At 44.1% G+C, this 17,746-nt stretch overlaps 7 protein-coding genes across 7 annotated transcripts; 3 read left to right on the plus strand and 4 right to left on the minus strand.

The window, feature by feature from the left end:
- Nucleotides 1-55: 55 nt before the first annotated feature.
- On the plus strand, nucleotides 56-509 carry F5Y00DRAFT_256252 (uncharacterized protein; the record flags this gene model as incomplete). Its single annotated transcript, XM_048010382.1, has 2 exons — nucleotides 56-199; nucleotides 267-509. 2 exons carry the CDS (start codon nucleotides 56-58, stop codon nucleotides 507-509), a joined length of 387 nt encoding a protein of 128 aa, XP_047860058.1.
- Nucleotides 510-988: 479 nt separating this feature from the next.
- On the minus strand, nucleotides 989-2,800 carry F5Y00DRAFT_274458 (FabD/lysophospholipase-like protein; the record flags this gene model as incomplete). Its single annotated transcript, XM_048013361.1, has 5 exons — nucleotides 989-1,014; nucleotides 1,119-1,969; nucleotides 2,048-2,317; nucleotides 2,367-2,592; nucleotides 2,665-2,800. The coding sequence occupies 5 exons, from the start codon at nucleotides 2,798-2,800 to the stop codon at nucleotides 989-991; spliced, it is 1,509 nt and encodes a 502-aa protein (XP_047860059.1).
- Nucleotides 2,801-4,076: 1,276 nt separating this feature from the next.
- Nucleotides 4,077-4,657, plus strand: F5Y00DRAFT_249425 (uncharacterized protein). The gene is made up of 2 exons (XM_048009588.1): nucleotides 4,077-4,262; nucleotides 4,352-4,657. Exons 1-2 carry the CDS (start codon nucleotides 4,163-4,165, stop codon nucleotides 4,519-4,521), a joined length of 270 nt encoding a protein of 89 aa, XP_047860060.1. The 5' UTR covers nucleotides 4,077-4,162; the 3' UTR covers nucleotides 4,522-4,657.
- A 1,092-nt stretch (nucleotides 4,658-5,749) lies between these two features.
- On the minus strand, nucleotides 5,750-6,973 carry F5Y00DRAFT_266860 (uncharacterized protein; the record flags this gene model as incomplete). The annotated part of the gene is made up of 2 exons (XM_048011991.1): nucleotides 5,750-6,085; nucleotides 6,143-6,973. The coding sequence occupies 2 exons, from the start codon at nucleotides 6,971-6,973 to the stop codon at nucleotides 5,750-5,752; spliced, it is 1,167 nt and encodes a 388-aa protein (XP_047860061.1).
- A 1,114-nt stretch (nucleotides 6,974-8,087) lies between these two features.
- On the minus strand, nucleotides 8,088-9,714 carry F5Y00DRAFT_249427 (uncharacterized protein). Its single transcript, XM_048009589.1, has 5 exons — nucleotides 9,412-9,714; nucleotides 9,273-9,343; nucleotides 8,835-9,214; nucleotides 8,724-8,788; nucleotides 8,088-8,666 (listed from the first exon to the last, which is right to left on the minus strand). The coding sequence occupies exons 1-5, from the start codon at nucleotides 9,623-9,625 to the stop codon at nucleotides 8,314-8,316; spliced, it is 1,083 nt and encodes a 360-aa protein (XP_047860062.1). The 5' UTR covers nucleotides 9,626-9,714; the 3' UTR covers nucleotides 8,088-8,313.
- Nucleotides 9,715-12,239: 2,525 nt separating this feature from the next.
- On the plus strand, nucleotides 12,240-14,134 carry F5Y00DRAFT_210792 (alpha/beta-hydrolase). The gene is made up of 2 exons (XM_048005506.1): nucleotides 12,240-13,986; nucleotides 14,055-14,134. The coding sequence occupies exon 1, from the start codon at nucleotides 12,373-12,375 to the stop codon at nucleotides 13,474-13,476; it is 1,104 nt and encodes a 367-aa protein (XP_047860063.1). The 5' UTR covers nucleotides 12,240-12,372; the 3' UTR covers nucleotides 13,477-13,986; nucleotides 14,055-14,134.
- Nucleotides 14,135-16,815: 2,681 nt separating this feature from the next.
- On the minus strand, nucleotides 16,816-17,475 carry F5Y00DRAFT_266863 (uncharacterized protein; the record flags this gene model as incomplete). Its single annotated transcript, XM_048011992.1, has 1 exon — nucleotides 16,816-17,475. The coding sequence occupies one exon, from the start codon at nucleotides 17,473-17,475 to the stop codon at nucleotides 16,816-16,818; it is 660 nt and encodes a 219-aa protein (XP_047860064.1).
- Between the last annotated feature and the right edge of the window lie 271 nt (nucleotides 17,476-17,746).

Genomic DNA, 17,746 nt, shown 5'->3' on the forward strand with positions numbered 1-17,746 from the left:
TCAAACACTCATCACACATCACTCATAACCACTTGCAACAAATACAATCTTCAAGATGTCCGGACTCATCAAGTATACCGTCGAGCACTACAAGAAGGCTGGTGTCTCAGACGCCGACTTCGTCAAATGGTTCAAGGAGGTCCAAGTCGCCAACGGCCTTCCCTTGATCAAGAAGCACGGCATCGTCAAGTACGCCATTGTAAGTCTTGCCAACATATGCCTGCCATCCAACCACGACTCTCAGTTTACTAACAAACACATAATAGCACTTCCGCGACGCCCAGCTGAGCACCGCGTTCCGAGCTGAGCTGGACAAGGTCCGCCCTGAGTGGGAGGTCAGCGACGCCGACATCACCATCGAGTACTACCTGCCCGACATCTACTTGATCCAGAACCTCCTCGCCGACCCCGAGTGGGAGAGCAAGGCCGCCAAGGACCAGGCCAACTTCGTCGACCTTTCCAGGTCTACCATCCACATCGGCTACGAGACCGTCTACTTGGGCAACTAAGTCAAAGTCGGAAGGGATCGGGCTTAGGAATTTCAGATATCTAGTCACGATGTATATGAGATGTTACGACGCTGCTTTGGATGATGCCTATAAATATAGAGGTTGATTGCTGCTACTCATGTTTTCAACGTGAACTATTACGAATGATAGGTACGATCTTATTGATGCAAATCAGATCTTGGGTTTTCGATTCGAAGGATGTTTATTTTACTCTAAAACCTGTCCTGGTTGAGTACAATGGTTAATCTGTGGTGAAATCGAAGGCGCATATAAGTCTTATATTGTAGTCCTATTAGATGCTATACGTGGCGTTGTTAGTACATATAGTTGGCTCTGGCTGACCCCTATGCGCCGGCAGTGTAACGGTAGATACTTTTCAGATGTAGCAATACTATTGGCGGTGGCTTGTGTCCAAGCACACGAAAGCGTCGGGTTGTGGTATCAGAAGTTTTTGCTCAGTCTACCTAAGTTAAGTAGAATCAGTCATCATTAGTAATGTCATTTTCTATATTCTATATTTTAGCCCCTATTTACTATTATGAGTAGGTAATTTCCGACATTTATTCAAATATTCTTCGAGTTCTGTATCGGTCATATCATTGTGTCTACCGCAGAACATGACATGTTCCCTAAACTCATGTCGGGTTGTGTACCCTCGGGAATGTTGTCCCTGGCAGCTAGATTCGGGACAATGATACGCCACGTCCAAGGCAAATCGTTCCCAGCGTTCAGTTTCTGCCCGTTCCTGCCGGATATTAACAAGCTCCCTTGCCATTTCGAGAATGTTCTCCTTAACACTAGGTTGAGATAGATAGTCGTCTGTTTCTTTCGTAATTTTATCAAGTGTCGATTCGCCTGACTTGGGCGGATCCCATTCGTCTAAAGCAACCTGAGCGAGTTCTCCCTCAACGTTGAGCCTCCATCGATGCTTAATCTGTAGAGTAACACATTCGTTGCTCCATCCTTGGACGCCGTTTGGGCCTTCTGTGTCAGTCATGAAGCGTCGGACGCCGTGAAGAAGTTCGAGCCACTTCTTCAAAGCTTCTCTTTTTCGTCTTCCAGAGTCCACAATCTGGTCACTGAAACTTTGGAGTTGAGAATTTCTTCTTGGTTGATTCTCGTTTGCTTTAGTCTTTAAGCCACAGCCTATACTAATAAATATCTTGGGGGAATAGCCATGAAAAGCTCGGACCTCTTCAAGCACGCGGAGGGAGGGATTATTGGCGAAGACACCACCGTCGAAATGTTCTTTGTCACCTATCTTGATGGGTTCGAAGTACGATGGGGCAGCAGACGTTGCACGCGCAACCTGCCATATTGGTATCGTGTGAGCAAATGAAGGATTCATGGGCCGGTAAGTGTCATTGGATATATTTATCCTGGACTCATGGCTGTAAGTTCTCCATAGGTATCCCATGTCGACGCCTTCTTTCTTATCCACCGAGAAAGAAAATACTATACTACGCATTTTTTAGTGCGATTTGTAGACGGATGTAGGTTCAGCTTGCAAGAAAATTGGATTGAGATTGGTTACATACGTTCTGGTCCGGTCTTTACGATACTTGAATAATTCCATCTCCGCTTGATAGTACGGTAGAGTTCTGTCGTGCTCCGTTATCTTATTGTGAATAATCTGCTTGAATGCATTTCTAGCTTTCTTCGATGGATACTTGGCTCTGGGAAACCAAAGACCAGACCTCGCGTGCCACTGTCGTGCTTTTCCGAATACGTTGTCTCCAAACATCTTGTACTGCTGAAGAGCCTCGTCCACGGTCATACGGAGTCTACCGAGCATGATAGCTGACAAACTAGAGGAATTATATCAGCATAGAGATGCCAAATAGTAACCCCACTTACCCTCCTGTAGATGTACCTGCTATGTAGTCGAAATAATGGCAAGGTAAAAAGTCGTCAGGAATGCTTTCATTAGAGGCAAGAGTACTAGAGGCATGGGCTCCCATCCATGGGTAGTCTCTACTCGAGCAAATTCTGCTGCTGGAGCCCTCGGTTTCAATCTCCTTGATCTTTAACATCAGTGCCTTCAGAATCAGGAGGCTAGAGTAACCACGCACGCCTCCTCCATCTATGACATAACAGAGGGGTCAATACGGGGTCGACCAAATATTGTATAGAATTTTCCAATTAAATATCTTACCAAATGTCAAGACCGTCTTCTTGGCCCATGGGCTATCCAAAACTTCATCAGAAATATCCTGATACCTTCGTAGTGGCTTGCTGGGTTCGTTTGTGGCTGAGGGGGCATGGCCCACTGGCCCAGTCTCGATAGACATCAGCCACCAGATGGTACGGCAAGGGACGGGGAAATTACATGGAATGGATAACAAAATTTCAATAGTTAACGAGAGTTTTGATACCTACAGCCTTATATCAGAATTGTGCGGCGCATCGGAGTATCGAAGATTTTGTTTGGTATATCTCCGATACTTCTAATCACGAAGCCCCTGATATTACCCCTAGGCTAGTAGTACTACGTGAGGTTTTCCGACCACCTTAACCGCTAGATACGGGCCACTATACTATGTCTTATACGTTGATAACTACGGTAAACAATGTTCATATTTTTATTTTCGTTATGCGTTAATAGAAGTGCTGCGGAATCCCGCCATAGAGGGTACCTAGGGTCGGTATACCTGTAGAATACTGGGCTGGGATTTAGATTCAGTATTAACCGGTGAGGTACTCGTAGGGGCTTAGTGCATACTGGTGCCTCTGATGGGGCTCAAAGGACATAGATAGAATTATGACTAATTTATTTTCTTCAAGGTAAGCCGCATATTACATACATAGGGAGGTAGGATTTAGGAGAAGTAACGTCCGCTAAGCTCGCTAGGCCTTCTTGAATACACTGTCGTGAAATGGCGGTAGGCAGATCGGACGCTAGAAAATGGCTGTATAACACACCAACTTTTGAGGCGTTTTTGGAGAGATTCGACTGGATTAGGGGAATAGCATAGCACAAGAGGCATGTAATACGATGGTCTCCGCCTTAGTGCGCCTATGCTTCTTTGCAAGCTAACAAGGCTGAGCCGAGGCGGCTGGGTACTGATAATAGACGTAGGTATACCTAGCACGTGAATGGTGAAAGGAAGATACATACTAATAAAAATATAAGCCTGAATAAAAGCAGAGATTACGATTTCAGTTTGTCTAAGTTCCCCTATCAATGGTATATATTATCGCCGCCGTCGCTGATTCCTTTCTTTTGCACTTAAAAGAATCATGAATTCGGTAGAAACCCTAATGGCGAGTGTTCTGCAAGTAGTAACTTTCTTTTCACACGTGTGAAGGGATGATTGGACTGGAATATGGTCAGCGAAGAGGTTTCGAGTGATACAAATTGGAGTCATGTCCATCGATGCTATGGTGGCGCTATTTGGACGCCACTGTGACCCCGGGCCTCTAAATGCTCATATGACGAGAATAAAATAGGTGGGTAACACGAAGACTAGCACTTATTCAGCGTACAAAATGATTCCAATCTTACACGTCTTATGATGCCGGTATTTCAACCATCAAAATTATTTAGCGCTACCTTGACTTCCACGTCGGCGGCTACACGATACACTTAATATTCCAAGATTTATATTTACTAACTTTATTATATTCAATCTTGGATTCCTCGTTACTACACAATGGTCAAGAATGATGTTGCTGTCCTCGATCCGAAGCGACATAAACTTGTGACGCTGGATCGTCAAAAACTTGCGGCCATAGGCAAAGGTCCATCAGGAGGTGAGCTTGAACGCGGTGTGAAATTGGGATTTACTACTCCTCGATTTAACAACTACAAGAGGTATATCAGCTAACATTGACTATCCTAGCCGAGCAATACGTTGACCTTCCCCGGTTAAACCCCGTCGTTGACGTCCATGTGTCAGGGACAGCCCAAAACGAGACTGTCGCAACAGTCCACCTCTGGCGGCTTGGGCTTAAATATAATGTGGATAGACTGCTCGGGAATAGCAAACAGTTATACGTTTTGAGGGATTGAATCCTCTGAATTTTGAAGAACACGCGGGCACGTAGTTTGGTTGATTTAATTTTCAGCTAGACAATTGAAAATGTAGCCAAAAATGGCTCATTGCCTCCCGTACCGGCTCCCTATAGATTTATTAGATATAGATACCTACCTACCTAGATTATTTACAGCCTAATGTAATGTTCGTATTGTTGACTTGGGGAATGACCTAAAAGGTGCGAACCAGTTCGATTACATGAAGCAACAGACATCTACGCTGATCTTGGGAATCTATTTACAGCTGTTTGGTTCCACCTCGTGACGTTAATGACGAGTACATGCGAAAACCTTTTGGAGATGGACACATGAATACCATTCTTCGATATGATAGAGACCGTGATTTAGACCTGTCAGGGAATAAGTGGGCTAGGGGTAGATTTAAGGGTAAATCTATAGGACTAGGTATATAAGGAGTGCGCGGCGCCCCCGTAAGAGAGTAGAAAGGTAGGAATTGATAATTTAATTATACTATCTAAGAATTCACTCTATGTATGACTTCCATTAAGTGTTCTCTCTGACAAGACCCTAGCTTCTCAAAGGATTTGGCTAAGAAGGATAGAATGAAAAATGCATATTAGATTTAATGCGATGTTTGATTAGGACACATCTGACCTGAGGAAAGCAGAGAGAGAGAGAGAGAGGATCTGGCAAGATGTGATGATGTTATGTCTAGATTGTTATCCAAAGACTCAGGGAGAAATATTGTTATAGGTATTACCCAGCCCGGCCCCTATTCAAGAGAAAACCGGTCCGGCGCCCACAACCACCCATATTACGAACATGGCCATTTATAAACCATTTAACGTTTATATGCGTTAGTTATACGTTTCTTCATTGAAGCTTCTGTCGCTAAATCGACGCCGTAATTACTTGTTAGTAATCACGCCTTATATTCTAATAGATTCTTAGTCTAATAAAGTTATTAAGGCGTGATGAAAGTAAGAAAAGAGTCATGACGTTGCGTACCTGTTTGTTTTAGTAACTTGGGCGGCTTATAACCGAGGCGTGGGTAGAGTTGAAAAGATTTTAGTTCATGCAAATTGGATTGTTGGATATTGTAAATTATTGTTTCATTGAGTTTCTTTTCATAGTTTTGAACGCCTTCTTAAATTATGAAGCTATGGTAGGCAATGCGAGGTTAATGCATTAACAATGGTAGATAAGTGTATAGCTAGGTACCTCATGATTTAATCATCATGATTTACTGGGGGAAAATCTCATATGCATATTCTTCCTTCCTTCCAGTCCAGGGCCACACTATTTCCAAGTCTCCTTTATCATTTCGGGTGATGTTCGCTTGAGTCTCACCAATGCTTAGAATCTTGAGGTGTGGGGCGGCTCTCATGACCATGTCACCAGCCAGTTCAGTGGTATCGACGCGCTGCTTCACTACGGAGCGTCCGTAACTTCTTCCACCTTCTCCGTCATAGGCGTTGCCACACCAATGTCCACCATCAAAGCCTAGATCCAAATTTGACGAGTCGGGTAGATGTAGCTGCTCGAGCTTGGGAAATCTAGAGATTATGGATAGGTATTTCTGTAACGTGGTTAGTCTATAGTACGTCTCTACTGATGACGGGATGTTAAAACTCACCTTGAGAAGTTGCCCATCCTCCTTAGGTTTGGTATCTGCTTCCTCGAGCCGATATCTATCAGAGTCCAATGGTCCCTGCATCGTCAATTTTACTAGGTTAGGCATAGCCTCCAAGACTTCTTCAAGTCTCTTAGGTGTCCAGTCACCTAGCATCAAAAACTCTTTGAGACTACCTTTCACGGCAGAGGCGGCGCGCACTAGATCAGACCTCGAATCATGGCCCGAGCGATACCCCTCATTCCAGCTCGCATGATGGAAGAAACTACCAGCTTCTAGAGTTTCTAGGCCGGGACACATGGATAGAAGGTAATGGCTCTGTGCTCCAGGAACTAGGTGTCGAACACTAGGAAGCGTTAAATTCCGCCTTGAAAACTCGTCTCGGAAAGCTACCGTGTGCTCTGCGTTAAGCCCCCAATTTAATCTCTCTAAATGCGGCATGGATGCCAAAACTTCCGCAAACAAGCCCGGTAGTTCAGATGGCATTTCTGAGTCAACGAGCGGGCTAGAGAACTGGCCGGTATGTACGTAAATGCATACATCCAAGTATCTAACGTCCTCGAGAGCAGCAGTACAATTGCGCAATTCGTTGAGGCGCGAAACGGCATTATCCCATCCCAGCCGGTCGACACCAACTTTATTATTATCGATGTTGATGCGGCTGAAGAGATTGGTTGGGATCTCGTGTCCAGGGGATGGGCTGGTCCATAGCGGGGAGGACTTATCACATAGTGCGCTGGCGACATCAGGATACGACTCAAGCCAATCACGGTTTTCGGATAGCCATTCGTGGTTTGTATCGAGGATGAAAGTGGGGATCAATGAGTTCGACATTGTATTTTGAAGGAATTCGCTGAGTTGTTGAAAGTAGAATGGTAAGTTAGGGAAATTTAGCCAGGCACCAGCGACGGTAGCTACGCCTATATATAAGCAGTAAATTGTATATGACAATTTCATTGTTTAGATTCAAATGCCTAGTAAGAGAATATAATAGTTATTTGCTGTTAGAAAAGAACAAAGTCGATGATTTCATAAATATTAACTGAAGCTTCTCATTACTCTTTTAAGGCATTTATTTCCCTAAGCTTAATTTGATTTGCAACAGTTGTCATGTTGAGAATCTTGATAGTTGTTATGACTCTTCGTCGATGGAGGATGGAGGGGTATTGCAGGGGATTGCTGCCTAGGAGGATTCCCCCTCCACCTCCTCCCGGGTAGGCTTTGAAAGAAAAGTGGAACCCTGAATTTGCTTACTGCTGTGTGAGCCTGGCCGTGCAACATTGGCCGAGAGGTTAGATATGAGAAAACTTTCTCCAAAGACGGTTTTAACCATCTCAACAGCCACTGGATGCGAAATGAGGTCACGGAATAACTTATCCATCACCATCAAGTTAAAGACGTGGACGTTGCTGGGGTTCGGGACCAATTAGGAGATGAGATTAGGTTCGCCTCGCGACTTGGAAGTTTTCATAGACCTTCTAAAGTCAATCAAGGGCCTGTACTACAATACCCTTCATTGTAACAAAGGGAGTAGTGGCCCGACCATTCTCGTTAAGATGGGACTTCGCTTGATCTAAGTTCATTTCCATGATATAAGCAAGTGATGACTGAATACTAAGGCAAGACCGTATAATTCGTAGTATATACCAGGATGGCTGGAGGAAAATGGACTCTCAAGTTCATATTCAAAAACAAATTCAGCAGTAATCATATTAAAGAGTTGAAATACGGATTGGGCAGTTTAATGGTCGGGGACATTACTTATCTCCGAGTCGACATCATACGTATGAAGCTTCGTCGAACGTTGCACCGCCTACCTAGGTAGTTGCGCGTCTTCCACAGTGAGTATAGGAGTATGGGTTGTTTGTTGTTGAAGTTTGTGCTTCGCACTTCGACTTTGCACAATTTCCGCCCTCGATCAAGACTCCATTATTGTAATATACCTTGGTTTGAATACGTTCTTGGGATATATTTATTATATAATTAATACGCAACTTTGTTTAACATTACGCCCATATATTATCAAGCGCTTTCCAACATGCAGAGTAAAGCCGGATACTTTTAGACGCCGCACTTTTTCAGGGAGAGTTATAAGAACCAGCTTTCCTTCTGACCCTGGCGTTAGACATACTAATCAAGTCGTTAACTTAATCGAGCGACTCGGATCTACCAAGTTACCGCAGTTCCGGGTCCCGACCCGTCGAGCTGTCACTATAATGTTTAACTGGCTTTAGAGGGAGTGTATCGGACATGCTCTCATCAACACGAATCCAACTCCTAGACGCTTGCGGATCTTCGACTTCGGGCCAATCGTGTACTGGCATGTTCGGATGGGGACCCCTTGATTGATTTCCGCTGACGCCCCGGTTTCTATTCGAATTCGCCGCCGATAACCCGTGCCAATTTCGAATTGCGCTTGTGGCCTTGGAATCACCAGTAAGGAGCGGCCCGAGTGTAGGGAGGCAGGCGCAGAGGATGGCCACGCCTGACTGTATTTCTCCCCATAGTATAAAGACACTAAAGTCAACTTGATAATTATAAGTTTGTCTAACAGATATAGGTATTAACTCAAGGGATAACTCACAATTCTTGGTTGGGTCCGGAAGTGGATATATCGTTGTCAAGCGAACGATGCTTGCAATACACACGCTATGGTTGTTAGCTTAGGCTGACCAGGGAAGTTCAGGCAACTTACAGTCCTCCTAGCATAAAAATAACCAAGAGAGAGATTTTCCTTGTCAGAGATAGCTGGAGCGTTCCTAACATGCTGAAAGGGATACAGAGTATTACCACATCCAGAAGTAGATTTGTTGTTTCATACCCCAGAAGGAAGTTCGTCGAACTGAGGCAATAGAGATCCGAGTCAAGCTCAGTCCAGAACGCGTCGACGGGGTGGCATTGGAATGCTATGATAAATATATTGATAGTGAACCACAGGATGCATAAACCGGCTGTGGTTAAGGTTGCTCGCTTGCAGGTCTCGTTTACCGAGAATATTGAGTAGTAAAACCACAAGATGCTCAATTTCACAGTAGTAATAATTCCGCTAAACAGGAACTCGCAGATCCAGGTCATCTTTTCGCCATTTAGTCCCTTATCGTTTTCTAATTGGTGTTGGTCGAGCACAACTTACTCTCAGAAGTTCGACCACCTCGGGATGCGTCAAAGGGGGGCCGGTTTCAAACGCGCCATGTCTGACGATAACTAAATTGATACTTAGTCTAAGTCCTGGTAAAAAAGAAAAACCCAGATATCTAGGAGCAAGAGCCTACAGTCGATTATGAGACCACATTGGGCGCAAAAAAGAATCAGGGACACGATACTCAACCAGTCGTGACCTTTGAGAGTTTGAAGCTGACTGATTCTAACCCATATTCTCAAAAGAACGACGATAGAATTCAAACCAATCAAAACAACACAAGTACGCAGATTCTCTTTTCCGTTAGAGGTTGTGGAATGCGGTGTTGCAGTTATAATAGAACCCATCTGTCGGGTTGGTCGACGCGTTGGCCTCGAGCGAATTGAACAAATGCAAATTCGAAGCAAAAACAACAACAAGAAGAAGAAAGATCACATGTCACTTGATCTTATTCCAAAGGTCCATAAATAAATAAAAAATCATGCAACGAAAAAAGGCTGGTAGAGGTTCGTGCGGCGGTGTCTACAAGGCACGCTGATAGGTCAATTATAAGACGTAAGCAGCACAAGTGGTCAGATAGAAAGATGCCGCCGGCATATGTAAATACCCCTTCATAATTTTTTTAATATTCCGTGCTCTATCTTACGTAAATTCGCCAATTTTAACCCTTTCTTCGACTGGATTTAATAGATAGTTATATCTCAATGATGTAGGTTTGGGGGATTTCTTACTGCTCTATGGGTCAGAATAAGATATAGGTAGGTTTGTGAAAAGGTTTGTGTCGCTTTCTTCCACCTACTTAGACAAGGGTTAGACCTAAGATTAATATTCATTTCATGTCTTTCCACCAAGAAGTGCGTACTGGACCATTGAAATACCGGTGCACTCGCAGGGTAATACATATCTATAGATCTCAAGCGGGATTAGCGACGCCGCTTCGATGAACAGGAATTCAATAGAGGCCCCGTATATGTAGGTGACCGCCCCGTCGTGTACGTACCAACTTCTCGTATGATCTGAGTGGCTGGAATAGGGACTCTAGTCTGAAATAAGCAGTACACTGTTCATACCCCTACATAGTAGCTTGTGGGAGTGCCGCCGGCAAAGGGACAGGAACGAACGATTTTCCGACCAACGATCGGTCCGAGATCGACATGTTCGACTGTCGGCCGACCGACCTGAGTGGGCATATTAGGGTTCTTCATACTAGGGTTGCACTGCTAATTACGCTGTTGGTCGTAAGTTCGTACTCGGCTTGTTTCTTGTGAGCCAAACAAAAGCCACAGGGTGGAGCGTAACGCTTCTACGACATTTTCACGGAAAATAGGACAATTATTGTAAATGCATAGCAAAGCCGTGCCGAAATGTCTAATACATACCGAGGCTGCGAGGTTTCTACCCCGTGAATGATCGGCATATTCGGGTATACATAATTGGAGATTGCTTCGTTTAGGTACGGAAGAGACTACCAAAAACAAGCCAGCAAGCATCAGCGCCCACATAAATCGAAATCCGTACCCGTAATCCGATACATCTAGCCACAGGGCAATAAGATCGGTCATATAAAATGCCAATTTTCGCTTATCAAAACTGAATCTCGCATATTAGACCTCGCTATCATTTCCAAATGTAATCTCTTTCTCATTAACGCCGAGGCGTAAGCCGCTTGCGTGCTGTTTGAGTTTCCTGGTATCTCAGGCCATAAGCAGGGTATAGGTCTGTGCTGCAAAACAAATGCAGGGAACGGGGAGCTCGGATAAGCAGGCATTATATGAAGACAGTTAGATATATACTGTGAATAAATAATCACGACTTTGAATTATGCCTCGGGGATACCCCGCTAGATCGGGGGAGAACTACATCTAGGGCTACGATGCATGCTGTGTCGCAATAACATGCGACGAGGACATGGTATATTCGTCCTGTGACAGGTTTATCACATCGGGGATGTAGTTGCATACATTCAAACGCCCCCACGTGAAGGGCCTTGTCCCCGGGAGAGCCCGCCAATCATCGCTCGCTTTTTCGATATCTCTCATCCGTATCTCCGCCCCCTGATCGCGGCATCACCAACCTGGTTAGCCACGTAGCGTGCTGATCACCTTACTATGTAAGGCTTAAGAGACCTTTTCCACGTGGGTCTATAACTCCACTACTATGTATGTACTTAAGCTTATAGAAACACAGACCAACGGCTATCTCTGGGCCGAACTTATTACCCCTTTTGTTTACACCGATGGCACCATGGCATGGAGCTCACGGACAACGTTATGAGATACTATCTAGGTATGTAGTGTATGTATACTAGTGAGGACTATACATACACTAGGAAGGAGATCGGGGTAGAAGCTGGGGAAAAAGGGCGATCGATTATGTTTATCAGTAATAGTAACTACTAGTTATCAATAGTATGCGTTCTATTTTACGATGTATTGTATATCATAAAAAGCAGATAGATATATACATACTACAACACAAACCTGTTTCGTCGATTAAATCCACGATATTACCGAATGCCTACCTGGGTAAACATAGAGGCTTCGTCCATGGTTAGAAGCAGAGTGGTAGGTAGGTGTACAACATGCCTGCTTTCAACGCACATGGCATAACTGCCGCCTTTACCACAAGCCAGCGCCAATTAGCGGATTCTAATAAAATCAAAGCATGCGCAGTACGACCCTCAGTTACATCGTTGCAACACGATACCACCCTGTGGCCCACTTATGCGGGAAAGTCCTAACATGCACAACAACCATCTGCATTGCAACACAGTAGTTATACACTACCTATGCTTCGTAGTAGTGATAGCTTCATGGTATTACATGTGCCAATGCTAGGTGTGTAGGCCGAATCCCGAAACAAAAGTGATTTCCTGTTCATGGTGAATAGAACGAAAGTGACTGATCAGTTGCCTACCTCCCGGCTACGTAGGTGGCTTCGATTTAGCGTATATCTTGACATGTTTAAAATAGACAAAGTTGTCTCTCTTTTCTTGCTCCTATGCATCAGACATCTTCACCTCTACTCTTACTCGCCCCGCTGTCTCTTTATAGTGTACTAGCCTAGGTACCTACCTACATAGTGTACGTTCACGATGGCATTGTCACGCTCAACTCAACCGCTTAAAGCTCTTTATATAATATATTTTACCTTAAAACTTCCATTTATATTAATCTCACTTATAATCTATTATACTATCCCTTCGTTGCGACCTATACGACAATGGAGCATAAGAACAAGTGTAGCCACTTATATTATACGCATATTTTTTAACCTCGTCTCTGTAATCGGTCTTTCAAGCCTCCGACCCTTAACTAAAGAGAAGGCTAAGGAACGGTTTGCCTACATCGAGCCCGGCAAGGACGAGCTTTATTCCGGCGTCTTATCCCCAGCAGCTGTCAAGCCGGTGCCCCTGAAGGGACTTTGGGATGCGGGTCTAGGTGGTCCAGTAACCATTGACAAATCAAAAGTCCTCCTTCTTTTCCCTGGAGGTGCCTTTGTTTTTGCCTTTGATCCTTATGAAGGGTCCAATATCGTCTCAGATTTAGTAAAACGTGTTCCAGGGGCTAGGGTATTCCTCGCCCAGTATCGACTTGCCACCTCCCCCGCCGGTCGATTTCCAGCCTCGATCCAAGACGCACTTACCTTCTACAACTACATACTGAACCTCGGTATCGATCCGAAAGACATCATCTTCTTAGGAGACTCAGCTGGAGGCAACGTTGCCGTAGGGTTACTAAGATACCTAGAAGAAAGTCGGAAGCTTCCACTACCAGGTGGTGTGCTGGCATACTCACCATGGATTCACGTAACCAACGATGCCAAGAGTCAATACGGAGACTCACCTAAACTACGGACCGACTGTATCAACTACCCCGTCCTCCAGACGGGATACGACAAGTACATTCCCGAAGGTGGAATGACACCAGAAGTAGCACCGTACTTTTCTCCCATGACACATCCATTCAAGACGAGCGTGCCGGTATATATCCAAGCCGGAGAAGCTGAAGTTTTCTACGACGAAAACAAGCAATTCGCAGAGGCAATGGAAGGAATAGAAGGCAACAAGGTGAAATTCCACACGATAAAGCACGCACCACACGACCTCATCCTATCGCACAGGATGGTCGGCTTAACAGCTGAGGCAACCGCCTCGGTCGAGGATGCTATAGCCTTTGTTAGCAAGGACGTGGATTGAGAGGACAGACATGTGATGATATAACACAGGCCGAGATGTTAGTTCCATTGATGATGGAGGCCACCCCGCCGGCGGGCTTTTGCAGAGCATGCACCTACCACGATGCAAGTGCTCAGATTCGAGATCTCTCATTTTTGACGGAGCAGCCTCGAACAAGTTTTAATGGTTCAATGATAATGACGAATATCGCCAAGGTGATACGGAATAGGATGGGAGCCAGGGATGCCACGTGGTTGAACCCCTGTAAATAGCTTCAATTTAGCCAAGCTACCTTTCTCACTACGCCGCAGGTTAATCTTGGTTCTGACGATTTAGTTACCTATCTTTCGCCGATATCAGCTATCGATTGGTGAATACGAATAGCATACATTAAAGCCTGCAAATGAATCACGCTGTTTAACTTGTATTAGTCCATCGCGATATTCGCTTGGCGATGTGTATCAAGCACGAGTGATTTTACGCGAATTCTTGGTGAATAGGAATACCTGTTCAGCCGCATTCAACGATTTGGTGTGCACATTCCGCTGACCCGATCTCAAAGCAAGTGAGGCTGACATGAATCTGATTGATCATAATAGTTGGTGCAAGCCCTGTTACTCTGATGTAATGCCGAGCCAATATTTGCACTTCATCCTAACCTCCTTCGATGCGATAGCCTTTTTTTTTTAATCACCTGTAATGCTGCGGCTAAACAATATTCTTAGGTACTTTTTGGACCAACTGCAGCATATACCCCCTAAAAAGCATGTCTGCAGAACCAAGAGCCAGAGTAAGCCTAGAGGCACACTCTTCTTGTATTACGAAATATTTTTCCCTTTACTTTTCGGCTAGAGAAATAAACCAACCAATATTAACTAACTTAGTACTTAATACTCAAGTCATAGATAAGACTGAAAAAGCTATAGTTAATATTAGTTCATACACCAAGTGTATAAACCAACCCCGTTATTTCTTTGTGCTATAGTAAGATTTAATAAAACGCGGATCGACATTTTTATGCTGAGAGTTTGGTAGTAACTAAAATGCCGTGTAGCACAACTTGTTGTGCTAATTGGAAAGTTTTGCCGGCGAAACTTTCCAATTAAATACGTTGAAAACCAAAGCCGATGGCTTCGGTTTTAGATTCCGATTATCTATAGCGCAATAAGTAAAATATTGAGGCTATCGTGAGTTTACTGTATATGGTACGCTATTAGGGGGTACGTACTCCTATCTTTGCGGGGTACGTACCCTATGTTTGGTGCCGACTAACCGCATTTGGATACCCCGGCTAAACTCCAGCCAATAGGGTAAATGCAAACTCGGAAGGTTTCGCTAGCGTGGAAATCCGATCACCCTACAGACCGAATTTAACTTAGGAAAGTTTTGACATTAATCCTCATTGGGAAATGCGAATTAAAAAAACAAAACTTTCCAACAACCAGGCTGTCATAGGTGGTAGGTGGTAGGTGGGCTCAGTGCGACCCTAAGATAGGAGTTGATGGGTTAATGTAGCATTGCCCAAGACCGGGTTTAATTACAAAAGACTACCTATCTATCCTAAATATTGGAACCGAAAATTGAATATCCAACTACGTGGCACCTTCATAAAGGTCAATATTCTGTTAGCAGCGCAAAATCACACTTAGCGTTGCAGTCTTATAAAGTCTGTACGTCACGAGGTGACATCAGACGTAAGACTCCTTACATAATTGACGACGACAAAGGAACAAGATGTTGCGAGTTGGTAATGTATCTAGAATACAGTAGCTTGTTACATCAAGCAACACGACTTTTAGAAACCATTGGTGGCTTTAGAGTATCTTAGTCTCGGGCAGGGATAGGCTACTATTGGGAGGCTCTTATAGCTCTACGCCTCGTATAAATTTACTACCGTACCCTAGGTAGTTATTAAGTAGCTTCATGCTGTGAAGTTTATAGTTAGAAAATACTAGTTAAACACAAAGCTAGTTAGTTGATTTAAACTTAATGCCTAGGCCTGCAGTATAAAATATAAAAATATAATTCCATTTATGATTATAAGACTTTGATAGCTTCTCTTTTGCTCGTGTCATTTTTTAGTAAGTTACGTTGATTGTATCGCTTTACAAAGACTTTTAACGGTTCCTGCATGTGCCCCTATGTTCAAACTAACATAGGAGGTAGGTACTCAAGAAAATCTACTCCAGTACCTATACATCTACCCTTTAATGAGCATGTCAAATCCAAATAATTAACACCAACAAGATATAAGTATCGCACAATGAAAAGACTTCCTGGTATCGTCGCAGGTAATAGGTAATATATTCCTAACTTATAAAAAAGAGTAGCACGCAAAAATATACCCAAGCTCCCATGTAATCGCCGTCTACATAGTAAATCCAAGATCTACCACTACCCAAGGCGTCGCTCCATGGTCCTTCAACAGCCCTTCTAGCATGCTATTTTCCTCGTTGCTGCCTCTCCTGTTTACATCGACTGCACATGCCGGTGTCGGTGGACCTCACCTCCTTCGGTGTCAAGGTACCGCAGGAACCCCCCCTGAGCGCTATTTGGCAGCGAACAAGCTTGCCTTTATACCTCGGCACGGTGAACCCTCCGCAGATCAGGCAGTAGACGCCAATCCACTCCTGTGTACACATCGTAGTCGTGCGTGTACCGCAATACGGTATACCGGAAGTAGGTAGTAAGCAATAGGGGAGGATGAAGAAGGAATTCGGCAAAGCCCGGGTTAGAATATGAATTTGATATTTGGCTTGTAGATGGATATTAAGGGGGGTTGTTGAGTTGAAGATGATGTTGTTTTGGGACCAGAAGGTGATAGAATTGTTGTTGCTAAAGTGGTTTGGGTTTGGGATAACTAGAAGACCCGGGATATATCGTGTTTATATATAGATTTATTCCACCATATCTGACAAATTATCCGGATTTCCCAGTGACTCTGGGAGCCTTTCCCGGGAAAGGGGGATGAAGTGTAGTTCAAATGAGGTTTGTGAATAATGACATGTAAATGATTCAGAACCAGCGTTGAAATTAACCATACCATCTGATTGTTAACCTATCGGCAGAGACCAAGTGATTCGTCTCCTGATTCAGTTATGTGAAGAATAAAGTTTGATGTGTCTCGAGGCACACAGATTACCTACGTCTACAGAGAGCATGCAAATCACTTACTTCAATTTCCATTCTCATGGTGACTTGGATTAAAAGCCATATATTGGATGTGTACGATATGTCGAAAGAATGGGTATGGGTCTGGACTGGCTAAATCAGTTACAGAGAATAGCCCTTACCAATCTATATACCAATTTCAGCATTCATTTGCGCATCTAATACCTTGTATCTTGCTGGGTCATACAGTCACTCCCTAGGGCGCCATTGCATCTTAATCTGCTCTTTAGTGGCGCGGACTCGACAAAGCTGGTTGCTCTGCCCATCGGCAGCCCGTAGCGACAAGAGGCCATCGGAATCTATCCACCATTCGACTTCACCAGGCTTAGGATACTCATGCTTCTCAATTCTCTTCATCTCACGACTGAGGTCCCAGCCATGTACCATATAGATATTGTGGAATACTTCCATGACTCGCGAGTTGGCAGCTTTGGCAGTGTGATATGTTCCCTCAACTTCCAACTCCACTTCCCCAATGTGAAGCTCTTCGGGACTTTTAAAGTTTCTGTGTCTGTTGATGGTGGAATTCGTAACGATATATACAACACCCAAGTCGTCGCTTAAAGGCGACGAGGCGGAGTCGTCACTTAATTTTGTTAGTAACTCCGGAATACTAAGTTCTTCGATCATCTCTTGAGGAAAAGCGGCCGCAATATTCGTACGATCAATGTCCATTCCGTCGGCTGCGACTTTATCTTCCCCAGATTTAGATTCGGCATTGTCGCTAGTAGCATCTTTCATTTCAACATCGTCTTCGGTAGCATTATGTTTGGTACGCTTCTGTGGTTCATCAGCCCAGGAGATATCGGCTGGAAATTCGTCTGGCTGGACCAAATTGCGCTTCGACATAGTGATTCTCTTGATACTCGCAGACGGAAGTGGTGTATATGAGAAAGGGGTTTTTACTACATAGAAGGTTGTTGATGCAGATGGAAAAGTTTTGGAGTCTAGGTCACGAATCTAAATCTTATGTATTTAATGTACCTAGGTAGTGACTATTCTACGCGCCTTCTTAGTTTGTGCCTTCCATTCAACATTCAAGGTACATAGATGATTATTAGGAAAGAAGTTCGAGCGATTTGACAGTGGGAAGGTCCTAGGAAAAGGAAAGAGGTATGAC

Source organism: Daldinia vernicosa, assembly GCF_022497035.1.
Source record: "Daldinia vernicosa strain CBS 139.73 unplaced genomic scaffold F5Y00scaffold_83, whole genome shotgun sequence".
In the NCBI taxonomy this organism is placed as follows: Eukaryota; Fungi; Ascomycota; class Sordariomycetes; order Xylariales; family Hypoxylaceae; genus Daldinia; species Daldinia vernicosa.

Bases quoted from the DNA above. Each gene is read 5' to 3' on its own strand.
- F5Y00DRAFT_210792 (XM_048005506.1), top strand. From the start codon at position 12,373: ATGGCATTGTCACGCTCAACTCAACCGCTTAAAGCTCTTTATATAATA.
- F5Y00DRAFT_249427 (XM_048009589.1), bottom strand. From the start codon at position 9,625: ATGGGTTCTATTATAACTGCAACACCGCATTCCACAACCTCTAACGGA. The intron at 9,215-9,272 runs GTAAGTTGTGCT...AATGGCGAAAAG, and splicing joins AGGTGGTCGAACTTCTGAGA to ATGACCTGGATCTGCGAGTT. The intron at 8,667-8,723 runs GTGAGTTATCCC...ATAATTATCAAG, and splicing joins TCCGGACCCAACCAAGAATT to TTGACTTTAGTGTCTTTATA.
- F5Y00DRAFT_249425 (XM_048009588.1), top strand. From the start codon at position 4,163: ATGGTCAAGAATGATGTTGCTGTCCTCGATCCGAAGCGACATAAACTT. The intron at 4,263-4,351 runs GTGAGCTTGAAC...TGACTATCCTAG, and splicing joins AGGCAAAGGTCCATCAGGAG to CCGAGCAATACGTTGACCTT.